General features: G+C 46.0%; 1 protein-coding gene across 3 annotated transcripts; it reads right to left on the bottom strand.

The window, feature by feature from the left end:
- Positions 1 to 268: 268 nt before the first annotated feature.
- zer1 (zyg-11 related, cell cycle regulator) lies at positions 269 to 22,062 on the bottom strand. Of its 3 annotated transcripts, none has more exons than XM_027021565.2 (16): positions 21,989 to 22,062; positions 20,851 to 21,119; positions 20,520 to 20,670; positions 16,155 to 16,606; positions 13,829 to 14,002; positions 13,331 to 13,445; positions 12,908 to 13,054; positions 12,481 to 12,654; positions 11,871 to 12,086; positions 8,841 to 8,882; positions 8,154 to 8,273; positions 7,769 to 7,884; positions 6,425 to 6,613; positions 3,602 to 3,699; positions 3,046 to 3,148; positions 269 to 616 (listed from the first exon to the last, which is right to left on the bottom strand). In XM_027021565.2, exons 2-16 carry the CDS (start codon positions 21,015 to 21,017, stop codon positions 559 to 561), a joined length of 2,322 nt encoding a protein of 773 aa, XP_026877366.2. In that variant the 5' UTR covers positions 21,018 to 21,119; positions 21,989 to 22,062; the 3' UTR covers positions 269 to 558. The 3 variants fall into 3 exon arrangements, with proteins under 3 accessions (XP_026877366.2, XP_026877368.2, XP_026877369.2); XM_027021567.2 differs by lacking the exon at positions 21,989 to 22,062 and adding an exon at positions 21,891 to 21,982; XM_027021568.2 differs by lacking the exon at positions 21,989 to 22,062 and adding an exon at positions 21,810 to 21,827.
- Positions 22,063 to 22,486: the final 424 nt, after the last annotated feature.

The raw sequence follows: 22,486 nt of genomic DNA, 5'->3' as shown, positions 1-22,486 counted from the left end.
GAGGCAAAAACACACAGGTTTAGTCCTTTATAAAGACAAGCGCCTTCTTTCAGTTCCCCCACACCACACACACACCTAACACATTCACGCTTATAAACTAAGGCATAAAACAAATCATCAAAACCTAGAATTAACAATACAAATACTGCTTACTCATCATGTGCAACACAAACAAAACAGCAAACAAAACCACCCACCCACCCACACACACTCACCCTCACCCTCACACCCACACTCACACCCACACCCACACCCACACTCACACCCACTCACACACCCACTCACACCCACACTCACACCCACACTCACACCCACACTCACACACACTCTCTCCTGTGCAGATATTCTCCACTTCCTGTAGTGTATCAGGCCAAGGCTTGTCTTCACAGGAGGAGAGGTTTGTCAGAGAGGTGAGGCCGAGGGCCACCCCCTGCTTCCAACACACACATTCAACTGCAGAGAGGAGACGCGGTCGCACAGATCCTGGGAGGGGTTAGCTGGCCACGTGGTTTAAGGTGGACCTTGGGGGTGACACGCAAATCTCCTGGTCCGCAGCATTTACCTGCTGGTATCCATGGGATCCTCCTTAAAATTCTCACACTGTTCCATCACCTTGCTGCAGGAGTTAAAAGAAAAGAAGGAAGTGCTCAAATAAACACTGGTTTGTGTACATGTAGGTGTTTGTTCTGTTCCCACGTACTACAGTGTGTGTACATGTAGGTGTTTGTTCTGTTCCCACTCACTACAGTGCGTGTACATGTAGGTGTTTGTTCTGTTCCCACTCACTACAGTGTGTGGACATGTAGGTGTTGGGTTCTGTTCCCACTCACTACAGTGCGTGTACATGTAGGTGTTGGGTTCTGTTCCCACTCACTACAGTGCGTGTACATGTAGGTGTTTGTTCTGTTCCCACTCACTACAGTGTGTGGACATGTAGGTGTTGGGTTCTGTTCCCACTCACTACAGTGCGTGTACATGTAGGTGTTGGGTTCTGTTCCCACTCACTACAGTGTGTGGACATGTAGGTGTTGGGTTCTGTTCCCACTCACTACAGTGCGTGTACATGTAGGTGTTTGTTCTGTTCCCACTCACTACAGTGTGTGGACATGTAGGTGTTTGGTTCTGTTCCCACATACTACAGTGTATGTACATGTAGGTGTTGGGTTCTGTTCCCACGTACTACAGTGTGTGTATATGTAGGTGTTGGGTTCTGTTCCCACTCACTACAGTGTGTGTACATGTAGGTGTTTGGTTCTGTTCCCATTCACTACAGTCTGTGTACATGTAGGTGTTTGGTTCTGTTCCCATTCACTACAGTGTGTACATGTAGGTGTTTGGTTCTGTTCCCACTCACAAGCATACAGGTGTGCAGGCATATGCATGTCATGTGTATGTGTGTGTGTGTGTGTGTGTGTGCATGCGCACATATGTGTTTGTGTGTGTGTGATTATGTACATACAGTTGTGTTCAAAATAATAGCAGTCCAACATGACTAAACAGATCAATCACTGTTTTTGGCAGAAATTATATTACTACATGCCAATGTAACTTACTGTAGTAGGTGTAGTAGAGTCATAGAAAACCATCAGACCCAACATTCATGATATGCATGCTCCTGTAACTGAATTAATTGAAACATGAAACATATTCAAAATAATAGCAGTGTGGAGTTCAATTAGTGAGGTCATATATTCTGTGAAAAAATAGATTTCAGTCAGGTGGCCCTTATTTAAGCATGAAGCCAACACATGTTGTACATGCATTTCTCTCTGAAAACCTGAGAAAAATGGGTCGTTCCAGACATTGTTCAGAAGCACAGTGTACTTTGATAAAAACGTTGATTGGAGAGGGGAAAACATATAAAGCAGCACAGAAAATGATGGGCTGCTCAGCTAAAATGATCTCCAATGCTTTAAAATGGAAAGCAAAACCAGAGACGTGGAAGAAAACAGAAGACTACCATTCGAATGGACAGAAGAATAGCAAGAATGGCAAAGACGCAGCCAATGATCAGCTCCAGGGTGATCAAAGACGGTCTGAAGTTACCTGTGAGTACTGTGACAATTAGAAGATGCCTGTGTGAAGCTAATCTATCAACAAGAAGCCCCCGCAAAGTCCCATTGTTAAAAAAAAGACGTGCTGAAGAGGTTACAATTTGCCAAAGAACACATGGACTGGCCTAAAGAGAAATGGGAAAACATTTTGTGGACTGATGAAAGCAAGATTGTTCTTTTTGGATCCAAGGGACGCAGACAGTTTGTCAGACGACCCCCAAACACTGAATTCAAGCCACAGTACACTCTGAAGACAGTGAAGCATGGTGGTGCAGGCATCATAATATGGGGATGTTTCTCTTACTATGGTGTCAGGCCTATTTATCACATACCAGGGATCATGGATCAGTTTGCATATATCAAAATACTTGAAGAGGTCATGTTGCTTTATGCTGAAGAAGAAATGCCCTTGAAATGGGTGTTTCAACAAGACAACGACCCCAAATACATCAGTAAGCGAGCAGCATCTTGGTTCCAGACCAACAAAATTAAAGTTATGGAGTGGCCAACTCAATCCCTGGACCTTAATCTGATAGAAAACCTGTGGGGGGACATCAAAAATGCTGTTTCTGTGGCAAAACCAAGATATGCAGAGGAATTGTGGAAAGTTGTCATATCATCCTGGGCTGGAATACCTGTTCACAGGTGCTAGAAGTTGGTCAACTCCATGCAACACAGATGTGATGCAGTTCTCAGAAACAGTGGTTATACAACTAAATATTATCACAGCAATGCTAAATCCTAAAGATTTTTCAGCTGCAGACACTGCTATTTTTTTGAACAGCCCAATATTCATTTTTTGCATTTTCAGTGTTCTCAATGCATGGAAATAAAAACTATTATAAGGATTCTGAGCTTTACTCATGTTTTTAAACACACTGCTATTATTTTGAGCACAACTGTACATGCGTGTGCGCGTGCGTACATACATGCGTGTGTGCACGTATACATATCTGTGCATATGTGTGCGTCTGTGTGTACATCCATGTACCGTGCCATGTCCTTGGTTTCTCTCTGTGAAGACTCCAGCTCTAGAACTTTCTCCAGTAGTCCGATGCCTCCCTCCTTCACTAATAATGGACAGTACTTATTGGCTACAGACAGAAGAGGAGAGAGATCATCAAAAGCCTTTTCCTTCCAATACCACAGAGTTAGACAAGCCTGTCCAATCACAGCGTCGGACAAGCCTGTCCAATCACAGCGTCGGACAAGCCTGTCCAATCACAGCGTCGGACAAGCCTGTCCAATCACAGCGTCAGACAAGCCTGTCCAATCACAGTGTCAGACAAGCCTGTCCAATCAGGTTCCAGCAGGCAAAAGTTTGAAACTAAGCAATAAGAACTTAAATTAAAGACACATTAGGCAGGAAACATGTTATGAGATACGGGGACAATTTGAAGGGTGATTGGTCTAAAAAATGTTCTACACAGTTAGAGTGCAACATTTAGGTCCACATCATGAGAAACATGAAACATGTCTGTGTGTGTGTGTGCGTGCGTGCGTGTGTGCGCATGTGTGTGTGTGTGTGTGCGTGCGTGAGAACTCACGGTAGACAGACACCAGGTTATAAAGGGCCCAGGTCGCCCAGTGCTGACTGACCGGAGAAATACTCTGAGGAAGGAGACGAAGAATAGGCTCAAATGATCTGAGAGAGAAAGAGGGAGAGTGAGGAGAGAGAGAGAGAGAGGCAGAGAGAGAAAGGGGGGAGAGATTGGGGCAGAGGTTAGACACACTTCTGTTATGGTTTGGAACAGGAAGGCTGCACCCTCAGTTTAAACACACACAGGAGTGCAGGCACAGCGAGGTGGTCCAACATGTTCTGGTCTGCATTTCACACACATCAGCGTACTAGTCCTCAACCAGCCCCTCTCTGTCTGCAGAGCTGAACACAAGCCTACATGAACAGTCTCACACCCAGAAACTGAGTCAGCTGCAGGAAGTCAGGGGTGAGATGACCTTTCGGGGGCAAGTCCGGGTCCCCAGCAAACAACAGCTAATCCTAAAGCGCTTTGATTCCCCGCTGACGCTTCTACAGCCCTGCCTGGTGCTGAGATCAGTTCTGATGCACTGATGTCTCCACTATGGGGCCTCAGATCCTCTGACCAGTCTACTGGAACTATTCACATTACAGCCCACCTGTAGAGTAGGTAGAGACAGGTGATGCTAATAGCCTGGTCACAGGCTCGATTCCCAGGGAGTTCCCCCATGTAAAATAAACATTCACCTTTTCACAAAGCTCCTGAAGGGCACAGAGCTACTGCAGATTAACGATTCTAGTTTTAACTAAGCCACTCTGCACAAGATGCGGTATATGTAAATGTATAAATACAGTATATGTAAATGCATAACTGCTGTATATGTATAAATACAGTATATGTAAATGCATAACTGCTGTATATGTATAAATGTTGTATATGTAAATGCATAAATGTTGTACATGTATAAATGTTGTATATGTAAATGCATAAATGTTGTATATGTATAAATGTTGTATATATAAATGCATAAATGTTGTATATGTATAAATGTTGTATATGTAAATGCATAAATGTTGTATATGTATAAATGTTGTATATGTAAATGCATAAATGTTGTATATGTATAAATGTTGTATATGTAAATGCATAAATGTTGTATATGTATAAATGTTGTATATGTAAATGCATAAATGTTGTATATGTATAAATGTTGTATATGTAAATGCATAAATGTTGTATATGTATAAATGTTGTATATATAAATGCATAAATGTTGTATATGTATAAATGTTGTATATGTAAATGCATAAATGTTGTACATGTATAAATGTTGTATATGTAAATGCATAAATGTTGTACATGTATAAATACAGTATATGTAAATGCATAACTGCTGTATATGTATAAATACAGTATATGTAAATGCATAACTGCTGTATATGTATAAATGTTGTATATGTAAATGCATAAATGTTGTACATGTATAAATGTTGTATATGTAAATGCATAAATGTTGTATATGTATAAATGTTGTATATATAAATGCATAAATGTTGTACATGTATAAATGTTGTATATGTAAATGCATAAATGTTGTATATGTATAAATGTTGTATATGTAAATGCATAAATGTTGTATATGTATAAATGTTGTACAGTATATGTAAATGCATAACTGCTGTATATGTATAAATACAGTATATGTAAATGCATAACTGCTGTATATGTATAAATGTTGTATATGTAAATGCATAAATGTTGTACATGTATAAATGTTGTATATGTAAATGCATAAATGTTGTATATGTATAAATGTTGTATATATAAATGCATAAATGTTGTATATGTATAAATGTTGTATATGTAAATGCATAAATGTTGTGTGTGTCAATGTATAAATGCCATAATGTAAATAATTCACCAGCAGCTGTGTTTCAGCTCAGATGAACTGTGACCAGGTTTTAGTATTTTAGTATTTTAATCGGGCACCTGCATGTCTCTAAACCTTGGTATGATTCAGGTGCCCCGCGTGTTGCCCCGCGTGTTGCCCCTCTGCCCTCCACATGGGTAATTGTTCAGAATGATGAACTGCACAGTACCAGCTTCCAAAAATACAGAGGAAAAAAAACAACACGGTACAGTTATAAGTGAAAAAACCCCTGAAGCTGTGAAGCTACATTTACATTTACGGCATTTATCTGACGCTTTTATCCAAAGCGACTTCCAATTATGACTTAGTACAACTTGAGTAATTGAGGGTTAAGGGTCTTGCTCTGGGGTGGTGGTGGGACTTGATCCAGCAACCGTCTAACTACTAGTCCAGTACCTTAACCACTGAGATACCACTGCCCTACACAAAGACCCAAATGGAGCAACTCTACTCCACACACTCTGGAAGAGGAAACTCCAAGCAAAGCAGACGAAGGACCCCTGTCCCAAACATTCAGTTTCTCTGGAAACTCCATTGTACTACAGTGTTGAATATCTCTACATACATAAACATATATATCAAAACATCAAGCAACATACTGGTAATCATTTTGTGTAAGCTTGTAGAGCCATTCAATTCTTGGGACGCCTGGTTCCATGTACTACAACTTTCTGTAAAAAGGCACATTTAACACGAAAACTCTCAATGAAGGAATACATTTACATTTATGGCATTTAGCAGATGCTCTTAACCAGAGCAACTTACAAAAGTGTTTTGTCATAGAATGTGTCCTAGTCAGTGCAGTTAGGGTCAGAGTTCAAGATCCCAATGAACTAAAACGCTGCCCGATACAGGACACAATGGCAAGATCTAGAAAGAACTCCAGAATGAGCACAGGTGTACTATCAACAATAAAGTGGTCATGTTCATGGGAACTGTCACTATGGAAGCGTTAGGCGTACCTGTAATTGATGTTCCGGCGGGAGCTGACGTCCCAGCTCTGGATGGCGTCCCACATTTTATCCATGACCTGCACTCTGTCAGGCTCGCCCAGCGCCCACACCTCTGGCCCGTCGTACATGATGTGAGACAGCACCCCGCACGCGTTGTAGGACACCTCGATACCATCTGCCTTGCTGTCCAACAGGTTACTGAGCAGGCCAGAGTCGCAGGTGTTAGAGCACACGACAACGCGGCTACCAAGACAGGACCAACACACAAATCCACATAGTGCTGATGCACACATATACAGGACCGAGTTTGGTGCAAAGATAAATATGCATGAACGTGTTCACAGGCACAGTGAAGTAGACAGTGTCCACAGGAAGTGGACAGTGTCCTGAGACACAGGAAGTTTTGGTCCTTCTTCAGCTGTGCAACTTTGCATACTTCACTACTATTTTTAGTATACATTTCCATTGTGACTAAGCAAACCAGTATACTACTGAAAATGATACAATATATGTTATTATTAAACATTTCTCATTATCTCGAGATATGTTTACAAATAAAGGTGATGGTTATTAATCCTTTATAAGATTTGATTCTTTTAGATGAATGAGTAATAGTTCAGTCTGCTGTAAGGTGCAACATTTTCCCTGCACAGACAGGACAGAACATTCAACTGCGGTGTGTTTGTTCTGAAGCTTCAATAGTGTGGTCTTCTTCACCGTAAGGATTACGCTGAAAACAGAGGCCCAAATGAAACACCGCAAACACCAACTACAGCAGCCTGGACAGATTCTGCTTCCAACTTGTTCATGCCAGCTGGCTGAGACCAGCTCAAGTCATGGCAGGACTTTCTAACGCTGACGAGCCTTCTGTCCCTCTGGTCACTGGGGCACCTCAGGAAGGATTATAAGATGATCATTGTTGAAGGGTGACTCCTGTGTCACTGTGTGTATGAGCTGACCAGCAATCTCAGTGGACTGAGAATGGAAACAAAGCCAGCACTCCCACCGTAGTACTAGCAATAACATTAATAATATTCATAATAACAATAGTAATAATAATAATATTATTAACAATAACAACAACAAGAGTAGTAATAATACTAAAAAAAACAACAATAATAATAATAGCTAAGCCAAAGCCTGCTCAGTCTCACACACAGATCCCAACACTAATCCAGCGCTTTGGCCGGACGATATACTTGGGAGGTCAAAGGTCAGAACAAAATTGACAATAACTCCATATGTCTAAAGACCAGCAGGGGGTCTGAGCCATCAGTGGGAGTGTAATGACTAAAATGGAGACAGGGAGGAGGAAGAGGAGGAGGAAGGGTAACGTGGCTGCCAGGCGGGTACCTGAAGACGGTGATGAACTGGCTGGTGAGCAGCTGAGGTCGGAGCGCCTTCACTTCTGCCACATTACCCAGAAGCCCCAGCATGTTCCGGTGCAGCTCCTGTTTATCCGGGAACTCCTGGGGACACACACCAAGCAGATCCTGTGTCTCACAGACCCTGAGTGTGTCTCACAGAGGAAACGGACTTGACTTTTCATTCTTTGACAGTTTGTGTAACATTTCTGAATGGCTCTAAATAGAAATCTCTCTCTCTGACACATACAGACACACTCTCCGTTTCTCCTACGCTGACTGATACACACACACACACACACACACACACACACACACACACACACACACACACACACACACACACACACACACTCTCTCTCTCTCTCTCTCACCTGCAGACACTCCAGGAACAGGTCCATGCCACTGCAGTTGAGGAACATCTGACAATTGTCAGGCGTCTCATCCGTGATGTTCCACAGAGCGCTCCATGAGAACTCCATCACCTGATCGCACTGAGGAGGCACACAGCACAAAGCCCAGAACAGCTACAACAGCGCCACCCACAGAACAGCTACAATAGCACCACCCACAAAACAGCTATAACAGCACCACCCAAAGGACATATACAACAGCTACAACAGCGCCACCCACAGAACAGCTACAATAGCACCACCCACAAAACAGCTATAACAGCACCACCCAAAGGACATATACAACAGCTACAACAGCACCACCCACAGAACAGCTACAACAGCACCACCCACAGAACAGCTACAACAGCACCACCCACAGAACAGCTACAACAGCACCACCCACAGAACAGCTATAACAGCGCCACCCACAGAACAGCTACAACAGCGCCATCCACAGAATATATACAACAGCTATAACAGCGCCACCCACAGAACAGCTATAACAGCGCCACCCACAGAACAGCTACAACAGTACAACGCTTGCTGCCAGTACAGTGAGGTCATATTCATATATTCACTCTTCATGAATGACAACTCACTGCATTCATACGTAGCTTTATTGTGCTGTGGCTAAGGTTACGGTGAAATCACCGTAGCAACACTCACCATTCTGTCCTGAAGTTTCTTCTGTATTAAATTCAGCATGGTCTTTGGCACAAAATGACAGAACAGAAAAAATTAATTAATGACAGAATTTAGTAGAGGGTATTTGTATAACCAAAAATAAACAACCACAAACATATTCATCAAACACACAGGTAAAAACTGTGTGTGTGTGAGAGAGAGAGTGTGTGTGTGTTCGCACGCGTGTGTGAGAGAGTGTGTGTGTGTGTGTGTGTGTGTGTGTGAGTGTCTGTTTGTGTGAGTAAGAGAGTGTTGGTGTGTTTGTGTGAGAGAGAGAGAGTGTCGGTGTGTGTGTGAGGGAGCGTGTCTGTGTGTGAGAGAGTGTCTGTGTGTGTGTGTGAGCGAGAGAGTGTCTGTTTGAGTGAGTGAGAGTCACTGTGTGTGTGAGTGTGTGTGTGCATGTGTGTGAGAGTGTGTGTGTGCATGTGTGTTAGTGTGTGTGTGAATGTGTGTTTGTGCATGTGTGTGAGCGTGTGTGTGTGTGTGAGAGAGTGTCTATGTGTATGTGTGTGAGTGTGTGTGTGTATTCGCATGTGTGAGTGAGTGTTCACGCGTGTGTGTTTGTGTGTAAGTGAGAGTGTCTGCGTGTGAGAGTGTCTGTGTGTGTGTGAATGAGAGTGTCTGTGTGTGTGCGCACATGCGTGTGAGAGAGTGTCTGTGTGTGTGTGAATGAGAGTGTCTGTGTGTGTGTGAATGAGTGTCTGTGTGTGTGTGAATGAGAGTGTCTGTGTGTGTGAATGAGAGTGTCTGTGTGTGTGTGAATGAGTGTCTGTGTGTGTGCGCACATGCGTGTGAGAGAGAGTGTCTGTGTGTATGTGTGTGTGAGTGTGTGCGTGTATTCGCGCGTGAGTGAGAGTGCTCGCACGTGTATGTGAGTGTTTGTGTGTGTCTAACTAAGAGTGTATGTGTGTGTATATGTGTGTTCGTGCGCGTGTGAGAGTGTGTCTGAGTGAGAGTGTGTGTGTGTGTTCGCACATGAGTGAGTGTGTGTGTGTTCGCGCGTGGGTGAGTGTTCGCATGCATGTGTGTGAGAGTGTCTGTGTGTGTGTGTGTGTGTGAGAGTGTGTCTGTGTGTTCGTGCGTGCATGTGAATGTGTTCGTACGCCTGTGAGTGAGAGAGTGTCTGTGTGTGTGAGAATGTGTGTGTGTGAGAATGTGTGTGTATTCGCGCGTGAGTGTGTTCGCGTGTGTGTGGAAGTGAGAGAGTCTCTGCGTGCATGTGTGTGAAAGTGTCTGTGTGTGTGAGAGAGTCTGTGTATGTGTGAGTGAGAGTGACTCTGTGTGTGTGTGTGTGTGTGTGTGTGTGTGTGAGAGAGTGTCGGTGTGTCTGTCTGTGTGTGTGTGAGAGAGTGTCTGTGTGTGTGTGTGTGTGTGTGAGAGTGTCTGTGTGTGTGTGTGTGTGTGTGTGTGTGAGTGAGAGAGTGTCTGTGTGTGTGTGTGTGTGTGTGTGAGTGAGAGAGTGTCTGTGTGTGTGTGTGTGTGAGTGAGAGAGTGTCTGTGTGTGTGAGTGAGAGAGTGTGTTTGTGTGTGAGTGAGCGAGTGTCTGTGTGTGTGAGTGAGCGAGTGTCTGTGTGTGTGTGTGTGTGTGAGAGAGTGTCTGTGTGTGTGTGTGTGTGTGTGAGAGTGTCTGTGTGTGTGTGTGTGTGTGTGTGTGTGAGTGAGAGAGTGTCTGTGTGTGTGAGTGAGAGAGAGTCTGTGTGCGTGTGTGAGTGTCTGTGAGAGAGAGTGTGTTTGTGTGTGAGTGAGCGAGTGTGTTTGTGTGTGAGTGAGCGAGTGTCTGTGTGTGTGAGTGAGCGAGTGTCTGTGTGTGTGAGTGAGCGAGTGTCTGTGTGTGTGAGTGAGCGAGTGTCTGTGTGTGTGAGTGAGCGAGTGTCTGTGTGTGTGAGTGAGCGAGTGTCTGTGTGTGTGCGCACGTGTGTGAGAGAGTCTGTGTGTGTGTGTGTGTGTGAGTGAGAGAGTGTCTGTGTGTGTGTGTGTGTGTGTGAGTGAGAGAGTGTCTGTGTGTGTGTGTGTGAGTGAGCGAGTGTCTGTGTGTGTGAGTGAGCGAGTGTCTGTGTGTGTGTGTGTGTGTGAGAGAGTGTCTGTGTGTGTGTGTGTGTGTGTGAGAGTGTCTGTGTGTGTGTGTGTGTGTGTGTGTGTGTGAGTGAGAGAGTGTCTGTGTGTGTGAGTGAGAGAGAGTCTGTGTGCGTGTGTGTGAGTGTCTGTGAGAGAGAGTGTGTTTGTGTGTGAGTGAGCGAGTGTGTTTGTGTGTGAGTGAGCGAGTGTGTTTGTGTGTGAGTGAGCGAGTGTGTTTGTGTGTGAGTGAGCGAGTGTCTGTGTGTGTGAGTGAGCGAGTGTCTGTGTGTGTGAGTGAGCGAGTGTCTGTGTGTGTGAGTGAGCGAGTGTCTGTGTGTGTGCGCACGTGTGTGAGAGAGTCTGTGTGTGTGTGTGTGTGTGTGAGTGAGAGAGTGTCTGTGTGTGTGTGTGTGAGTGAGAGAGTGTCTGTGTGTGTGTGTGTGAGTGAGAGAGTGTCTGTGTGTGTGTGTGTGTGAGTGAGAGAGTGTCTGTGTGTGTGAGTGAGAGAGTGTGTTTGTGTGTGAGTGAGCGAGTGTCTGTGTGTGTGAGTGAGCGAGTGTCTGTGTGTGTGTGTGTGTGTGAGAGAGTGTCTGTGTGTGTGTGTGTGTGTGTGAGAGTGTCTGTGTGTGTGTGTGTGTGTGTGTGTGTGTGTGTGAGTGAGAGAGTGTCTGTGTGTGTGAGTGAGAGAGAGTCTGTGTGCGTGTGTGTGAGTGTCTGTGAGAGAGAGTGTGTGAGTGTCTGTGAGAGAGAGTGTGTTTGTGTGTGAGTGAGCGAGTGTGTTTGTGTGTGAGTGAGCGAGTGTGTTTGTGTGTGAGTGAGCGAGTGTCTGTGTGTGTGAGTGAGCGAGTGTCTGTGTGTGTGAGTGAGCGAGTGTCTGTGTGTGTGAGTGAGCGAGTGTCTGTGTGTGTGCGCACGTGTGTGAGAGAGTCTGTGTGTGTGTGTGTGTGTGTGTGTCACCTTAACAAAGCCCATCTTGCCAACGGCCTCTTTGTGGTCGTTGTCCACCTGGCAGACGAGGGCGTTGCACAGGTGCACGGCAATTCGCTGAATGGACTCGTCCTGCCGGGCCGGTTCTAGAATCTTCAGCAGAAGCATGTTGACCCGGTGGTACTGGAACTCCAGCTCCTCGGGAATATTGAAGTTACACAGAGTCAGACAGCAATTCCTCTGGACCTGGAGAGAGAGAGAGAGAGACAGAGCGCGAGAGGGAAGGAGGGACGGAGAGAGAGGGAGAGAGGGAGGATGAGGAAGAAAGAGGAAGGTAGACAAAGAAGAAAGAAATTCTGTTTTAGAGAAAATAAGACAACAGAGTGGATAACTTAATGGAACCTTCTAGTGCTACAGCAATTTAACCCACAAAAAGTGTGTGTGAGTGAGTGAGAGTTTGAGTGCGTGTCAGTGAGAGTGCGTGTGAGTAAGTGTGTGTGAGAGTGCGAGTGTGTGAGAGTGCGTTTGTGTGAGAGTGCGTTTGTGTGAGTGTGTGTGAGTGAGCATGCGAGTGCGTGTGTGTGTGTGTGTGTGTGAGTGAGAGTGCGAGTGTGTGAGAGTGCGAGTGTCTGTTGCACACCGTGACCTCCTGGTACTGCTCCATGCCGTTGAGCACGACCTCTATGACCTCTCTGCGCAGGCGCACACTCTGGTCGTTGCGGTACTCCGTGTTGGTCAGGTAGAAGAGAGCAGCACTGCCCGTCACCTGGATGCTCTTATCATACTTATGACACTTCAGAGCGCCGATCACCAGCTGGGGGAACAACGCCTGGATCTGTAATCTGTGCTTGAACAACATAGGTGTAGCTGTTTGTGTGTGTGCACGTGCACGTGGGTGCAAGTGACTGTGTGCATGCGCGTGTGTGAGAGACGGTGTGCATGTGTGTCTTTGTGTGTGATGTGTTTTCTAGCAATGTCAAACAGCTGGTTAATGGCATGGTGTGTGTGTGTGTGTGTGTGTGTGTGTGTGTGTGTGTGTGTGTGTGTGTGTGTGTGTGATACTGTACCTGTAGTGCTCTGAGCAGCTGGTTGCAGTGCTGTATTCTAGCAATGTCAAACAGCTGGTTAATGGCTCGGTGTGCCAGCTCTGGCCGATACTCTCTGTATGCTTCTATGGCATTGAGCACCTGGTCCTCATTCTTAGAGCCTGTCACCTGAACACACACGCGCACGACCACCATTAAGCACAGGAGGAACACTGACTTAGACTGGCCACACAAAACTCCAAGGGACAAATAATCCAAAAAGATTTCCAAATTTTATTTATTCCCAGAAGCATTAGCCAAAGATTCAACTCAGTTCACCTAATGGGCAGGCAACAGCAGTACTGTACCTTACACACTCGCACACGCACTCGCACACGCACACTCACGCACACTCACACTCACACTCACACTCACACACGGAACACTGACTCAGCAGTAATGTACCTTATAAGCAGGTATGTGTGTGACGTTGCAGAGTGTGGTGTTGTACAGGCCCAAAAACTGTAGTGGCCTCTTCAGCTCCTGGAACGGATAGATACTGCTCTTACACGGCTCCATGCTGAGAGGGAGGGGGAGAGAGAGAGAGAGAGAGAGAGAGGGAGAGGGAGAGGGAGAGAGAGAGGGAGAGGGGGAGGGAGAGAGAGAGAGAGGGATAGAGAGAGAGAGAGAGAGGGAGAGAGAGAGGGAGAGGGAGAGAGAGAGAGAGAGAGGGAGAGGGAGAGGGGGAGGGAGAGAGAGAGAGAGAGAGGGATAGAGAGAGACAGAGAGAGAGAGGGAGGGAGAGGGAGAGAGAGAGAGAGAGAGATGGGGAGGGAGAGAGAGAAGGAGCGAGAGAGAGAAGGGGAGAGAGAGGGATATTGTAAAGTCATTATGGTCACAGGAAAAGGAGAGATGAGTGGGTGTCTCCCTGTCTGTCCTGCCTGGGCGTGTACGTCTGCGTACCTCGGGCGTCCCATTGCCTCCTCAAAGTGAGGCACAGTACAGTTGTCCAGCATGATGTGCCCAGAGATGTCGAGAGAGACGAGGTTCCCCAAACCCTGCACGACGGCTGTCAGGATCTTCCTGGTCATCTTGAATTTGGAGGATCGCTGGCTCTCGCGGGAGATGTCCAAGTGCCTGGGGACCAGAAAAAGACCCTCAGAGTAATGCAACCCCTTCCCAAAACTGTCAGAACCACACAACGACAGCTAATGCTACACTGACCATTTCACTGTCTGGGTTTACAGTGACGAATTCACTACAGAAGTGAAGCAAAACTGCAAACAATCTCTGGTGTGGACGTTAAGTGAGAAAGATACTTAGTCACTTCATAAAATTGTCTAGTCACAAAAATAGATGTTGTAAACTTTAAACACTTTCAGGACATCAAACTGATGAATGCATGTTTGACATCAGAATTGTCCAGAAAGCGGTTAACATTATTGGAAAACTGTCGCTAGGCAACTGGACATCGGGACTTGGAAGGATCCTGACCGGGTGTGTTTGTGTATTGCTGGTCTGAGTACCAGCACACACTCTGACACAAATAGGACCATTCATAAATTAGATTCAACACTGGAATTACTGTCCATTTATTCTGAGTGTCCTGTTTTAATGGCCTCCACTCTGGGTGCTCTGTCTGAGGAGACCAGTGCAGTGGATGAATGGCCGATTCAGAGAAGCACTTTGCTTCTGGCCAGGGAGTGAAGGATGTTACCCAGTAATACATACACACTCACACCCTCAACTATAACACTAAAACCGCCTGCTTAATATTGTGTACGTCCCACTCATGCTGCCAAAACAGCTCTGACCCATCTATACATGGACTCCACGAGACCTCTGAAGGGGTTCTGTGGTATCTGGCACCAAGATGTTAGCAGCAACCAGATTCTGTCAGCCAGATCACCCATAACAGTGGCACGGGTTCAGATCCAGGGGTGAAGCTACCGTCACCCTCCTGTACATGGACAGCACCAAGCTGTACGACTCCCTGATCCACCTGACCAGGACCTACGGCAAGGACTCCAGAAGGTCATTCAGACTGGAGAAGTTGGATGAAGTTGGATGAGGAAAAAGGAACAGTGATCAGGAGAGATGGAACTGAACCAAGACAAGGCCACATGACACCTGGAGATTCTCCAATCCCACGGAAACCATGAGGAAGAAACAAACAGGACAGCAAGATCCAAGTTCCTCCTCAGGTATCCACCGAGCGGGGCTAACAGAAGCAAAGCCGTAAACATGCACCCCACGCCAGTCATCAGATACCCCAGCAGGCAAGAAGATGAATTCTCTCACCAAAAACCAATGCTTGGGAGAAACTCCCTTTTCCAGCATCCCAAGAAAGAGCCGAACAACAGAAAGGTGAATGTTGTACAAGTCCGAGTCCGGATCTCAATCCAATCCAGAACATGCGGCACTACTGGAAAATCGCAGGCCACAAGCATTATCTGACCAACCTGAACAAACTGGAGCAAAATGTTTGGGAAGAACAGTGAGATTCGCTCAGACTGCACCGCTGGGAAAAACTGACTCAAACACACCAAAAGCTGCTGCTGCAACAAACTGAACGCAGGCACCATTTTTCAGGTCAAAAATTGACTTTGAAAAACTACATTACATTTATTCCATTTAAAAGCAAACTGCTTTGCAATAAACCACTGGGGGCGGAACAGTGCAAGTGTCATTTGTAATCCAGACAAATCAAATGACTTAAGAGTCTAGATACGTTTTCAAGCCTCTCAATACATACAACATTATAGTCCTTCACCCCAGAGTTTGAAGGGTGCGTTGCCATGGCGACCAAGGCACTACTTCACTACTCAGCCTAGTTAAGTCACTAAAGTTTTATCTAACAGTAGAAGACCTGTTGTCAGTCCGTTAGCTAAAATAACGTGTTCCATAACACACATTATAACGAACCACAGGCAGAAAACAAACATTCCTATGCACTGAGTTTGGACCAGGGTTCCCACTGTAAGTTAAATGTCAAATTCCCTGACTTTCTATGACCTACAATGAACGGAAAAGGGTGTGGAAAAATCAAGGAACCATAGCAACCACTCCACACACGAAAACATGACGTTGTGATGAAGGACAACTACAATGTATAATATCCTATAAACACAATTCCCCGACATTCCATGACTTGACATACAAAAGACAATCAAATTTCCATGATATTCCAGAAATGCCATGTTCCATGGGCACCCTGTAAGGATTCGAGCCTCAGTGTGCTCAGTGGCCCCGTAATGGTCCAGCAGCAGTGAGCTGCCACCTTTCTCACCTCAGGTGGTTCAGACGCACCACGGTTCTGATGAGCTCCTCGCTCAGGTCCACGTTGTAGAGGACCAGCGATCCCAGCCTATCCCTCCACTGGGCCAGGAAGGCAGGGCGCGGCAGGTGCACGGCGGACAGGTCCAGCGAGGTGAGCGCAGGCAGAGGCTTGAGCAGGGTCTCCACGTCCACCTCGGCCGCTAGACCCCCCACGTTCAGCAGTCGAAGCCTGCCAAAGCCCTGGAAGGTGAAGTCAGAGGCTAGGGTGTGCCTGGGCAGCTGGTCTTCCTCGTCCTCGTCCTCGTCCTCGCCGCAGGCCAGCGGTACGCGCGCCCTGTGGAAGAAGACATTGGTGCAGCCGAACAGGCTGAGGGACACCAGCGAGTGTCGGAAACAGGACAGTGTCCGCAGACTCCGCGCGCTCAGGCTGGTACAGGACGTCAGGTGCAGCTCGATCAAGTCCTGGGGGGGGGGGGGGCAGAATTCAGTTAAGATGCCCTGAATTACAAAACACTTATGGACATTCTGCTGCGCATGTCATAACAAATAAATGCATTTAAAAATCAAAGAGAGGACAGAGTGATTAGGTGTACTTTACTGAAATCGCTTCAAGGTTAAAGGTTTTTCCTGTAAGCTCTGAATTAATCATATTTCTCATATACAGCGCAAGACTGCAAATACTGAACAGCATTTTGGTGTCAGAGAAACACTCCTTGGTCAGATTACTGGGCAACCCCCTTCGCGCCCTGGTCAGGTTACTGGGTAACAACCTTCACTCATTGGCCAGGATACTGGGCAACACCCTTGACTCCCTGGTCAGGTTACTAGGTAACAACCTTCACTCCTTGGCCAGGTTACTGGGTAACAACCTTCACTCCTTGGCCAGGATACTGGGCAACACCCTTGACTCCCTGGTCAGGTTACTAGGTAACAACCTTCACTCCTTGGCCAGGATACTGGGCAACACCCTTGACTCCCTGGTCAGGTTACTAGGTAACAACCTTCACTCCTTGGCCAGGATACTGGGCAACACCCTTGACTCCCTGGTCAGGTTACTAGGTAACAACCTTCACTCCTTGGCCAGGATACTGGGCAACACCCTTGACTCCCTGGTCAGGTTACTAGGTAACAACCTCCACTCCTTGGCCAGGTTACTGGGCAACAAATTCTGCAGCTGCAGCCAACTTGCTGCTTTAGCTTTAGTCAAGGGTCTCTCCACACATCTCCTCTCAATATGTATGGCACAGAGCAAATTCAAATGCACTCATTAAAAAGAGACCACTGTAGACACAACACCATTATGCACATCTCAAGACAGATTACCGTGCGTCAACTAACATCCGAGTACAACAGTGCAGGAAACTTCTGAACAGATCTCAGGCTCACTGAACATCAACACAGTGAACATGTTACCGGGCAACACTGGTCCTCAACCAATAAGCAGCATCAGTCGATGCTCTCAGACGTCTCAGACGCAGCATGTTACTGGCAGTAAGGAGGTGGTATCCGATTCACAGCTGTCTGCATGCATAAGCAGACCAACGGCAACCAAACGTTCCAGTGCATGTCATTCTGCTGGAATGTGCTTAGCTGTCAGCCTAAGTCATATGGAAATAGTCTGGACAGTTAGCTCTCGCTACAGTACAGACCAATGCAGAATAACCAAGAGGCTCTATATGTTCTGTATGTTGGGGTTTTTGGATGTGCACTCTGAGCACAACCCAGAAAAATTAATAAAATGTGGTGCAGCACCATTTTAACAAAAACATCCTGCCAAGGAGCAGGATGTAAATGATAAATAAAAGAGGCCCAAGAACAGAGCCATGGGAGACACACTGAGTAACAGGAGCAGTGTTAGATGTGCTTCCCCATTGGCTAAATAGGATCTGAACCATGATAGCAAACTACCAGTAAGACCAATAGTAGAAGGTCATGAAATGAGAAAGTTATGATTGACTGCAATGGAAGCCGTGATATGGTCAAGAAGAAGAACAGATTCAGAACCAAAATCTGAGAACAGAAAAAGAACATTTAGAACACAAAAGCAATACTCAACACTCTCTCTACTGTGACAGCAACAGAAAACCTGACGGATTGTTTAGAAAATGTTACTGGAGTTCAAAATGTCTTGCAACTGGGAGGCAACAATCCTCTATAGAATCTTTAAGACAAACAGCTTAGAAATGGGTGTAAATCATTCCATAACCGAATGCTCAAGGACCCTTCTCTTGATAATGAGGGTGAGATCAGCCGTTTAATAATAATAATAATAATAATAATAATAATAATAATAATATTATTATTATTATTATATAAGCTAAGAGAGGGCAGGAGAGAGGGATAAGGAGAGAAAGAGTGAATGAGGGAGGACAACATTCATTGGCAGTAAGTCAGGAATGTGAAGAGTGCAGACTGACACTTCAGAAAGACAAGTCTCACATACACTCCCACACACAGGTCATTACACAAGTGACCTTAACTGAGACGGGGAAAAAATATATAAAGAAAGAAAGTAAAAGAAAGTAGAATATTGAAAGTGATACTAGTTTGCCTAACAAATCTAAAAGGCTCATATTAGGTAAATGTCACAACCATAGTGTCCAGCCTCATCACTAATACTACTTACTTAAAATTGGTTGTGATCAGAGTAAAGTCATGCTAAACTTTATTTTACAAGCGATCACTGAAGCACATCAATCTCATGTCATCAGTTGCTAGGCATGTTGAAAATGAAGGGGAATATGTCTAATATATTGACATTTTCATGGTACTGTGTGTTGGGGATGTGTAGGGTTGAGGTGACTTTAGGAATGTTGCCCATCCAAAACCTGGAAGGGTGGAGTGGGGGTGGTGTCAGAGGTGTTGTGTTGGGGATGGGTGGAGTGGGTGTGGTGTCAGAGGTGTTGGGGATGGGTGGAGTGAGGGTGGAGTCAGAGGTGTTTGGGATGGGTGGAGTGGAGGTGATGTCAGAGGTGTTGGGGATGGGTGGAGTGGGGTGGTGTCAGAGGTGTTGGGGATGGGTGGAGTAGGGGTGGTGTCAGAGGTTTTGGGGATGAGTGGAGTGGGTGTGGTGTTAGAGGTGTTGGGGATGGGTGGAGTGGGGGTGGTGTTAGAGGTGTTGGGGATGGGTGGAGTGGAGGTAGTGTCAGAGGTGTTGGGGATGGGTGGAGTGGAGGTGGTGTCAGAGGTGTTGGGGATGGGTGGAGTGGGGGTGGTGTCAGAGGTGTTGGGGATGGGTGGAGTGGGGGTGGTGTCAGAGGTGTTGAGGATGGGTGGAGTGGGGGTGGTGTCAGAGGTGTTGAGGATGGGTGGAGTGGGGGTGGTGTCAGAGGTGTTGGGGATGGGTGGAGTGGGGGTGGTGTCAGAGGTGTTGGGGATGGGTGGAGTGGGGGTGGTGTCAGAGGTGTTAGGGATGGGTGGATTGGAGGTGGTGTTAGAGGTGTTGGGGATGGGTGGAGTGGAGGTGGTGTCAGAGGTGTTGGGGATGGGTGGAGTGGGGGTGGTGTCAGAGGTGTTGAGGATGGGTGGAGTGGGGGTGGTGTCAGAGGTGTTGGGGATGGGTGGAGTGGGGGTGGTGTCAGAGGTGTTGGGGATGGGTGGAGTGGGGGTGGTGTCAGAGGTGTTAGGGATGGGTGGATTGGAGGTGGTGTTAGAGGTGTTGGGGATGGGTGGAGTGGGGGTGGTGTTAGAGGTGTTGGGGATGGATGGAGTGGGGTGGTGTTAGAGGTGTTGGGGATGGGTGGAGTGGGGTGGTGTTAGAGGTGTTGGGGATGGGTGGAGTGGAGGTGGTGTTAGAGGTGTTGGGGATGGGTGGAGTGGGGGTGGTGTTAGAGGTGTTGGGGATGGACGGAGTGGGGGTGGTGTTAGAGGTGTTGGGGATGGGTGGAGTGGGGGTGGTGTTAGAGGTGTTGGGGATGGGTGGAGTGGAGGTGGTATTTTGTCCTCTTTGCAGTGCTCGAATACTCTCTGTAACAATGTGTACAAAATGTTTTCCAGTTACATTAACAGCAACAATAACAACTCTCTCTCTTAGCTCTCTCCTGCTCTCTCTTAGCTTATTTATTAGCTTATACTAAGCTAAGGTGTATTGACCTGTATAGTATAATAATATTATTATTATTATTATTATTATTATTATTATTATTATTATACTACACAGGTCAATACACCTTAGCTTAGTATTGCTCACAGCAAAGTTCTTCTATATTAACTTGCCTCTGTACATCCACAGAAACTCAAGCCACTTCCTCCAACCCAGATATCTTAAAAGGCCATCAACACTGTGAATGTAAGAGAGTGAATGAGTGTGTGTGTGTGTGTGTGTGTGCGCTATGAGCAGTTCTCCAGTCTGCAGATGGTCACGAGAGGTGCCCACCTGTTTTGCGATAGCCTCCAGGTCCTTGTCCCGCACAAAGTCCTCTCTGAGGTGCAGCTGCGTTAACCGAGTGCTGCATGGGTCACAGAACAACTGGAAAAACCCATCCTGCAACTCAAAGTCACTGTCTGTGTGGACTAGCTCCATGTATCTGCATAGAGGGAACAAACAACACAGAAACACAGAGAACAGTAGATCACTGCAGACATTGTCATCTAACCTGGGAAATTCAGACAGCTTAAACAGCTTGGCAACATCACACAAACAAATCATCCCTGAAACAGAAATCTCAGATGGGTTTATCTGCTATAAACTCCTCCATTCTACTTACACATTAACAAGCTTATCACAGATCTCACTGGGCAGGAACACGTCTGGCCGCAGGCAGAGTTTGTTCTGGTCGCCAGTGTAGCACATGGTTCTTCTCAGGTTCTTCAGACAAAACACTGTACACAGAGCCATGAGGCTGTCCGGGTCGTCCCCTGCCTTGGTCGCCATGGCAACGCACCCTTCAGACTCTGGGGTCAATCACCAGGGCAACACAGGGATGGCACTGTGACTGCTGACCGGCTCAGGCCGCTGGCATTGGGAGACGTTAGCCTATTAACATAAACACAAACCGGGGAGGAAAACACACTGAATCTAACAGTAGCTACATTACTGACAGCACGTCAAAGTTGCATAATATTCTTCCAAAATCTATAATATATAAATCATTTGCGTGCCGTTACTTTTAAACGAAAACGTAGTCGCAACGAAAATGATACCAGTTAAGTAGCTGCTATTAATCTTACTAGCTACACAGCCCCAACATACAGAAATAAACAGAGAAGTGGGGTCATGACTGCTAACGCTATCTGACAACTGAAGCCAAACTTTTCCAAAGCTGTGAGGTGTCTAGGCTGGTTCTGCATCACCAGGTGGCAGATAGCGACCTTCACTTCAGTAGCTGATAAAAACACTGGAGTAGTGGTTGAGTTATCCAAATGAACCCAAACGAACACGGCGCGCTAGCTAGCCAAATTAGCTCCTCACAAACGTCGTAATTGCAGGCTGAAGAGTAGGCAGCATTAAATAAGAAAACAGGTTCCCTACAGTTTCATGATGTACGGTCTTCACGTGTAATTAATGTTTTATAGGCAACACTATGTAAACTATGTTGTCAAAAGCAAAGGGAACCTTAGACAACCCTTATGAACTCGGTAGCGTCAGCAGCCAACAGCTAGCAAGTTAACTGGCTAAAAACGACTGCAGGTTAGCTAACCACAGCGCAGACCTGCTAATGCTAACCTGCTAATGGTGACGTGCTGATGCTAAAGTGCTAACGCTTGCTAGCTGGAGTTAACTAAAAGCGAATCAGATATTATATACATCGTTTAAGATCTGACAGCGGCGCCAGTCCGCAGCTCTACCGGAGTCCCCCGCACTTGCACCCGGGCGACGGGCGGCGGCTCAGCTAACTCATTTACCGTCTAATATTGCTCATTAACTGATGCTCTGCTCTCGCCCGTCCCGATGTCAACAAAACACTCTCAACTTCCGGTTCACCTGTACATGAAATTATTGCTTCCTGCGTTAGAAGAGGAGAGGTGCGTGATGGCAGTTCAGTGAAATTAAATGTGAAATTAAATGTGAAATTACGTCGCCAGGCTTCGATGCAGCGCCAGAGAAACTGAAAAAAAAAGTTTTAGAAAATTTGTATATAACACAATGATAAGGTAAAGACTTTTGAGGTCTAAACCTAAAGTAAAAGTAAAATTAAATGATGTGTAAAATTAAGGATAAGTAAGAATAGTAAATAATTTCTAAAGCAGCTCCAAGTGTGTGTGTGTGTGAGAGGTTATGAATTAATTTATGCATTAATGTCTGATGAGTTTCAGGGCTGAGGACATTAAGCGATAAACAAGAAGGATATAGACATTTCCGTCTCTTAACACTTATGGATAAATCAATAAATAAAATGCATA

This window comes from Electrophorus electricus, chromosome 6 (genome assembly GCF_013358815.1).
Source record: "Electrophorus electricus isolate fEleEle1 chromosome 6, fEleEle1.pri, whole genome shotgun sequence".
Classification (NCBI taxonomy): Eukaryota; Metazoa; Chordata; class Actinopteri; order Gymnotiformes; family Gymnotidae; genus Electrophorus; species Electrophorus electricus.
The sequence above is the reverse complement of the archived record's forward strand: the minus strand, read 5'-3'. Positions and strand labels throughout refer to the sequence as shown.

What these genes read in the sequence shown, in the direction of transcription:
- zer1 (XM_027021565.2), bottom strand. Translation starts at nt 21,017, where the DNA reads ATGGCGACCAAGGCAGGGGACGACCCGGACAGCCTCATGGCTCTGTGT. An exon ending in GTGCGTCTGAACCACCTGAG is followed by an intron (nt 14,003 to 16,154) that starts GTGAGAAAGGTG and finishes TCTGGTCCCCAG; the next exon opens with GCACTTGGACATCTCCCGCG. An exon ending in AGAAACTTCAGGACAGAATG is followed by an intron (nt 8,274 to 8,840) that starts GTGAGTGTTGCT and finishes GTGCCTCCTCAG; the next exon opens with TGCGATCAGGTGATGGAGTT.